The 8235-nt window shown below is 35.2% G+C and overlaps 1 protein-coding gene across 1 annotated transcript; it reads right to left on the bottom strand.

The window, feature by feature from the left end:
• Positions 1 to 430: 430 nt before the first annotated feature.
• On the bottom strand, positions 431 to 1466 carry LOC137008263 (glucagon-1-like). The gene is made up of 5 exons (XM_067370228.1): positions 1412 to 1466; positions 1229 to 1316; positions 850 to 984; positions 669 to 764; positions 431 to 596 (listed from the first exon to the last, which is right to left on the bottom strand). Exons 2-5 carry the CDS (start codon positions 1309 to 1311, stop codon positions 587 to 589), a joined length of 324 nt encoding a protein of 107 aa, XP_067226329.1. The 5' UTR covers positions 1312 to 1316; positions 1412 to 1466; the 3' UTR covers positions 431 to 586.
• Positions 1467 to 8235: the final 6769 nt, after the last annotated feature.

Here is an 8235-nt window from a genome sequence, read left to right as displayed (position 1 = left end):
TATTTTATTTCAAGTAACATTTTTTTTTATGGTTTTAATTTTAGTTAGCTACCTGATTTACACCTTTTTTAAATTTTTTTATGTTTTTTTTTTTTTTTTATAAATCCCAATGAATGCGTGGCAAGGTTTATACATCAGGCTCCTGATGTTCTGGATGGTGCAAATGTGTTTTGTGTTACTTATATGAATAAATTATGAAGAGTATGGGATCGGAGATGATTTATCTCTGTGCTGTAAGCATAAATACCTTCAGAAAGTTATTTTTTCAGTTACTTTCAATAAGAGGTGAGGACAGAATCAATTCTGACATAAAGACAAAAAAAAAAAAAAAAGGTTTCCCAAATGACGCCTGTGTGGGCCTAACATCATGAGAGAACGACTCTACAGCATTTTTTCTAATGCTAAAAAATCACAAATGATAATTGATGATCTTGAAAACAATTTATTTTTAATTAACAGGTTTTCATTTAGAGATACATGACAAGATATTCAGATAGGCTGTGAAAGATTCTGGTAGTAGACTCATTTGCCCTTCAAATTCGGTCTGTTCTCCAAAGGCGCTTTAAGAGGTGCATCCTGTTCAGCTTCATTGATTCCTGCAGGTCACCAATAAAACAGTTTACATGATGGTAAATCATGATTATTCACACTTCCAGAAGGCAACTTACTTGAATGCATCGGCTTTACTCTGAACCCACATCATGAACTGTTTTTTCAGCAGGTCATTGAAGATGTGGTTGTCTGAATCATCTGCCAAAGTTGGTCTGTAGAAATGAGCATCAGATGCTGCCTGTTACTTTATGTAACCTGAATATGTACCATACATGCTGTCCATTTCCCCAAACTTACTCGCTCTTCTTCTCTCTCTGATTGAGCAGATAGTTTACAAAGTTTTTCTGAACCATCGAGTCCACAATTTTGCTGATGTCACTCGCAATGGTTGATTCAGCATAACGACGGCTAAACTTCTGGATGTCGTTTGAGCTGTTAATGATATTTGAAAAGAAAAATAAAGCATACAAACAAAACAATCTTCTCTTTCAAATGTCTTGACACTTTACAATAAGGTTTTTGATTTTAATAATAGTAAATGTTGAAATTAACATGAACTAAAATGAATAAGTTAGTTCATTTGAACTAACTGTAAAGTGTTGCCACATTTTATATAACATAAACATGTACATTTATTATTTGAAAATGATTTGATGGTGCTTAATGATTATCTTACCTGCTATCAACAGGCCGGGATTCTGCACATGACAACGAACTGCCAAGGCATATCAAAACCAGCGCAAATACTGCAGCCTTCATATTTCCTTATTTAATACGTCAAAACAGATGAGAAAAATGGATATCAAGCATTCACCACCACTGACAACAAATAGTTGAATTCAAATGTCTTTAGACCTACCTTTTCTGGTTTTGTTCCCTATAATGTCTTAAACTGGTGCACACCTACAGCAATCTGCACTGGTCTTTTATACAATGTGATTGACATTAACAGCAGAACAACAACTTATTTTCACATCATTAAACCAATTAATAACGAGGTGAAACATATGCATATCTGATAAGCTTGCTTTTTCTTATAGTCTTAGGTGTCAAATCTATTTGCACTCTTTGTGGTTTGTACTGGACAAATAACATGTTCATGAAACTGAAAATAGTGAAATGACCCCATTAAACCTTTCGTTTTTAAAGGCAAACAAAATCTGACTAGTATTTGTTGATGTAACGAAATGTACCAAGCTAATGACTTGAGGTGTACAACCCAACCCTTAAACTTGATTGTCTATTTAAATCTGATAATACTAAAAATGTACTATCAGATTTAAATAGGCAAAAATCTGACAAAAAAATCTATTTCTACTATTTCTACAACAACCCCATTTCCAGAAAAGTTGGGACATTTTGTAAAATGCAATAAAATCAAGAATATGTGATTTGTCAATTCTCTTGAACCTTTAACAGACAAAAGTACAAAGAAAAGTTTCCAATGTTTTTACTGACTAAATTAATTGTATTTTGTAAATATAAACAAATTTTGATTTTGATAACTGCAACACACTCCAAAAAAGTTGGGACAGAGGCAAAATAATAATGAAAAGGTTATAGAATATCCAAGTTCAACTGTTTTGAAGCAGTCCACAATAAGCAGGTGAATTGGTAATAAGTGAAGGTTGTGATTGGGTATAAAAGGAGCATTCGTAAGCAAAGATTGGTCATGGCTCACCACTTTGTGCCAAATTTCATGAGAGAACTGTCAAACAAATAAAAATCACATTTCTTAATGCAAGATTGCAAAGTATTTAGGTCTTTCTCCATCTACTATGCATAATATTGTGAAAAGATTCAGGGAATCCAGAGAAAACACAGTTTGTGTAGAGCCAGGCAGATCAACTTATGTTGAATGTGCATGACCTTTGACCCCTCAGATGGCACTGCATGAGAAACCGTCATGCTGCTCTGTTAAATATGGCCACATTCGCTCTGGAGTACTTGGAAAACCGTTGTCACTTAACACAGTCTGCCGCTGCATCAAGACATGCAACTTGAATCTCTGTTACACAAGGACAAATCTATACATCATTTCTATACAGAAATGTCGGCAAGTTCTCTGGGTCTGAGCTCATCTCAGATAATCCAAAAGACAGTGGAAATGTGTGCTGTGGTCTCAGCCTCAAGACTTTCATCAGCGACAGGTGCAAAAGAAAATATTTGTCATGGTATGGAGTGCATCAGTGCAAACCGCATGAGTGACTCGCATATGTGTGAAGATACCACTGACATGGAGACGTATATTGGGATTGTACAGAGACTGCCATCAACATCTTTCCTGGGAAGCAAGACAATGTCAGACCTCATTCTGCACGTGCTACATCAGAGTGGTTTCTTAGACACTCTACTGCAGTCCAGATCTGTCTGCTATTGAAAATGAATGGCCCATCATGAAAAAGAGAATCAGACAATGATGACCACGGACTGTTGAGCAGCTGACATATGACCAGGGCAGGACTTAGGGTGGTGGGGGCCCCTGGGCTTGAGTCACTTTCGGGCCCTACCTTCTATACATTACTTTAAATAGAACAAAATGATACATACACAAGCTATGTATTAGAGCTACACAATTCTGGATAAACTGAGAATAAAAATAGAGATCACGATTCTGAACAAACAACTTCAGCAATAAACATAAATTATGTTATTTTGTTAAGTCTATAAAAATGTTAATTGTTAATCTGAATCATTTATTTAAAAAAAACTTTGGTTTGAATGAATGATTAAATTCCTCAATCAAATACACTTGTTTCATAGATGAATCAGCATTTTGAACGAATCTCCTGAATGAACGATTCAATGACAAATGTTTTTTTAAGTAATTTGTCGCCATCTGGTGGCGTAACAATATAATCGATCCAATCGTTATTTGAAGTGCAAAGCTACTTTCAAAAGGTGACTAGTACAGTATACAGAGTTACATGTTTAAAAAAAAGACCGTTATAATTTATTTATATGATCAATTATTAAAAAAGGTTTTCTAATAAATAAATAATGATTAAAAAAGTTCAAAGTGATCATGGTGTTTATTGCAATGCACAAATATCTTGGTCAGAATGAGAATAAAACACTTATTTACCTGGAAAACATACTGAAAAACAAACAAATACCTTGTAAGGTTGCAATCATTACAAATCATTTGTATTACATATAAATAGCTAAATCTATGAGTGTATAAATCTGTTCTTGGTAATGTCACGGCCAGCTCGTTCTTGACCGTAACATAAAGAGGATCACACACACAAATGAGTTCTTTGAATTGCCATGTCGTTTATTACAAAATTATCTGTTCCAAACAAAATAGCACAATGTCTAGGGAAATGAATAAACCAAAAGAAAATAAGAATCCAGTGGGTAGGAAAGGTTGGGAAGAACAAAAATGAAAACAGGTTGGAGCAAACGACTTCTCTGGAGAAACCCGTTCTACCAGAGGAAGTACTGTTGAGTAGATCAGCCGGCTATTTATACTCTCCACCCATGAATTATCCAATTGGACTTTACACCACATCCAAACGCCACACTGCCACCACCAGGTGACGAAGGAAAAGACAGGGTCGTAACAGTAAGTACTGACATATTGTATAGATTATATACATCTCCAGTATACATATAGGCAGTGTTAGGCTGACTTTGACCTACAGTATGTCTACTACATCACATAAATTACAATCTTAGAGAATAATATATAACAAAATTAAATAAGCATTTTCTCATTACCATGGCATTTTAAAGATCATTAGATGTAATTTAGTACTCTAGCAAAAATACATAAATATAACTTCATAGAACATGCCTAACTTTGTTCAAATTTAGTGGTAGGCTAATATAAGATAGCAATTTTAATATAGGAAGTGCCTTCTGTCAGCATAGTGGAATACTAGCGCGACTCGAATGAAGTGCACTCAACATTTGTACATATGCCACAAATGTGGTTAAAGGATGGCTGTAGTCGGCCAATTTCATGTAAATTCAAGGTGAGGTATTTAGCAGCCGCAGATCTCAAAAAAAAAAACTTACCGATCGGTGCGATTTGCTGCTTAAAGTCGGAGGAGTTGAATACGTACTGAAGCCATACATGCACTTTGCTGTCTTTATTGCAGATGAAGCTGTTTATATATATTTGTGAAATAAACGCATGTTTCCAACATTTACGTGCAGTAAAAAACTATTCATTCAAACCTTAATGCACTACTTATTTCAGCGCCTACAGGCCTTTGTACAATGAAGATCAACATAAGCTTATTCTTTTTAAATATCAAAGTCTATTTTTATACTTTTATTTCGATAAATATGGCATACATAATAATACAAATTGTGTTTAATATAATACTATTTCTACATGAAAACTGTTAATGTTGTAAAAACTGACTCATGTACATGGCATTTTTACCATAGTAAAAAAACATTGTCATTCGTCTCTTTATTGCAGAACAAGATCGTCGCATACAAAAATATACAGAGGATTTACAACAGTACTCATTGTTATAGCAGCAAATGAACAAAATCAAATTATTTCTCCAGGGAATAACATTAAATGAACACATAGGCTACTTCCGTTTTGTATTTTCAATACACTTCTTACAAATTATACAATCTTAATATATTGCAGCAGTTCAGTTTAAACTGGTATGATGTAAAATTATCTCAAATCTTCACACTATTAATTCTTCGGACTATTATGGACGTACACTTCCAGATGTCCATTATTTGTAAATAAATCTCACAAGAACATTATCATATAGCCTACCAATTTCTAAAAATAAAGATTTTTTTAAAGACAAATTCCTTTTATTCCAAATAGGCTAACAGATTTGTGTGGACACACAATCGTTGTGATAAAACTCAATTCAATGACAACATTGCAAAAGTTTCTGCTCGTGGAAACCCTAACCAAGGCAGTTTCAGAAAGTAAATAATAAATATCATTACCAGAAGAAGCCGACTGTGTAAATCCTTGACATAAATCGTTCGCATTTAAAGTTATTAAAGCATTTTCCCGAGAAGTCGCCGGCGCGAACTGATACACTGCTTTGCGGATAGGCGGAAGTTAACTGACGTCATTGTGAAAAGGGTCTATTAAATTAAAATTTTCATTGCAGGGGCAGGACCAGGTAACAATGCTAGTCCAATCAACAAACTTTAAATGAAAAATTAAAAGACTGACATATTATTGAAAAAATCTAACGTAAATGGGCGGGGCCCCCTATTGGGCGGGGCCCATGGGCTTGAGCCCAGTCAAGCCCAATGGTAAGTCCGGCCTTGCATATGACAGACAAGATTGGGCAAAAATTTCACATGTAAAACCTCAACATTCCTTTCAATTTCAGTTTAATTTATTTATATAGCACCTTTAATACCAACAGAGCCGACAAAAGTGCTGCACAGAGAAATAGAATTAAGCTATAAGCAATTAAACAAATCACAAGTAGTACACAACACTAAATTCACACAAGATGTATACAGCAGTTACTCCAGCCCATAAGCCTTTTTAAAAAGAGATGTCTAAAGTAAAAATTTAAAGACCTGTACAGAAGTGGCCGATCTCAAGCAAAAAGGCAAGCTATTCCACAACTAGGGTGCTGCCACTGAAAATATACGATCCCCATGGGCGGACTGGCCATCGGGAGAACCGGGAGTTTCCCGGTGGACCCCTGGATAATATGTGCCAGGCCGTTGCAACGTAAATATATTATGAAGAATGAATTACCTTCTATCATCAGCCCAGACGAATTGTTCGCGCGGGCGCGACGCACTTGAGGCAAAAAAATAAAAAATAAAAAATCGTTTAGTGTGCTCAGGCTGTCTAAAAGCGCAATCAAATCAAAGGGGGGGATTTGCTGTCCACAGAAACCGAGCAGCGCAGTGATATATTTTTTGTTTTCATATGATTTATGTAGGAGGACAAACATGACACAAACATTCTTAACGTTTTCCAATGCTGTAAAAATGTGTAGATTTGCGTCATAGCCTACGACACACGTTTCAGCGCGGCGCGAGGGTATCGACGTCACTTTCCCGCCGAAAGCGCGCTCCCTCAGCTGGACTGAGTGGCAAAAGAACCTGCTGCGTGACTGGATTTAATAGGGGAAACTGCGAAAACGCCAGTAAAACAAACGAATTACACTAAAGGTTGGACTTGAAAGTGTTTCTTACAACTTGTCAAATAAACCTAATCCATGGATATTGACATGCAGCCAGGAGTCGTGTTTCCTGACATTTATGTGCCTGATTTGACGCCGGGGAAATACATAAAAGCAAATCTGCCTGTGAATATTTATTAACTACAATATAGGTAGGTTTAAATCTGCGTAATCACTTATATCAATGTTATATCGTCATATTGTCCAGCCCTAAAACATATAGTTTTATAGTAGTTTTTGTCAGTGTTTATTTTAAAACACAATTATGCAGAATATAAGATGGAACATATTTAATTGATGATTTGTCAACATAATATATAAGAATACAATATATATGGAATGATTTTACCTCAAAATCCAACAATTTGACACAAAATGATAACTGCAAATCCATGTTTTTCTGCCTGGAGTCCAGCTGTTTCCGTGAATTGCAGTGATCCATTTGCTTCTTTTTTCTGTAGCTTTCAGCGGTTTTTAAATATATACCTCGGGAATACCTATGTATTTGTAGCCTACTTAGTCATTTTGATAGTAGGCTAATATAGCTAATATACACTTACAGCCTGTGTTGCCTTCATATAAGGCTTATATAAGGCCTTATATACATATTTTGCGGCTCCAGACAGATTTGTTTTTTGTTTTTTTTTGGTCCAATATGGCTCTTTGAACATTTTGGGTTGCCGACCCCTGGTGGAGCCATTTGTTGTCAGGATTTCTTCAGTAATTTCACAGTCATTTGAAAATTATTCATAAAACTCGATCATTCTCAAATTTACACTAAACATGGCAAAAACTTTCATATGTAGCCTAGCTATGTGTTAGGAAAGTGTCTAAAATATATCATTTTCTAATTAGTTCACATGCATTATTTTACACACTGGCGATCAAAGTTTGAAATAAGACTTCTTTAATGTTTTTGAAAGAGGAAGGTGGAATTTATTTGATCAAAAATACAGTCAAATAGCTGTTTTCTATGTGGATTTATTGTAAAATGTATTTTTTTCCTGTGATCAAAGCTGAATTTTCAGCATAATTACTCCAGTTTTCAGTCACGTGATCCTTCAGAAATCATTCTGATATGCTGTATTTTTCATAAACATAAGACTTTTTACACTCTTTTCCACAATTGCTCTATTCCATAACCCTCTACAGCACAGGAAGCAGAAGTTTTCTTAAACCCTATGTTTAGTAAAGTTTTCTTTAAACGATTACAGCCAATTAGAAGGGTTGAGAAAGTACCAAAGAACAGTCCAGTATGGTGTGGGAGTCACTATCAAGAACCATTTAAAGGTGGGACATCCTGTTCTGACACATGGTCACAGGATCACATGGTGTGAGAAGAAGGCAAGATTATTTGCTTTAGTAATCTTATTTAAAATGACATGAACTGTCCATAAAAAAATATGTGTGTGTGTATGAAGGTGTAGAGAAGCCTTTTGTCAGGTTTTATGAAGTTTTTTTTATTTTGCATGTTCAGAAATTCAGTTTTTCTTTTCGTTGCCTCAGGGCAACGTTGTGCGATAAGAGGTACTTTTCG

The sequence above is a fragment of the Chanodichthys erythropterus genome, chromosome 19 (genome assembly GCF_024489055.1).
Source record: "Chanodichthys erythropterus isolate Z2021 chromosome 19, ASM2448905v1, whole genome shotgun sequence".
In the NCBI taxonomy this organism is placed as follows: Eukaryota; Metazoa; Chordata; class Actinopteri; order Cypriniformes; family Xenocyprididae; genus Chanodichthys; species Chanodichthys erythropterus.
Note: the sequence above shows the minus strand (reverse complement) of the source record. Positions and strands in the feature narration are given on the sequence as shown.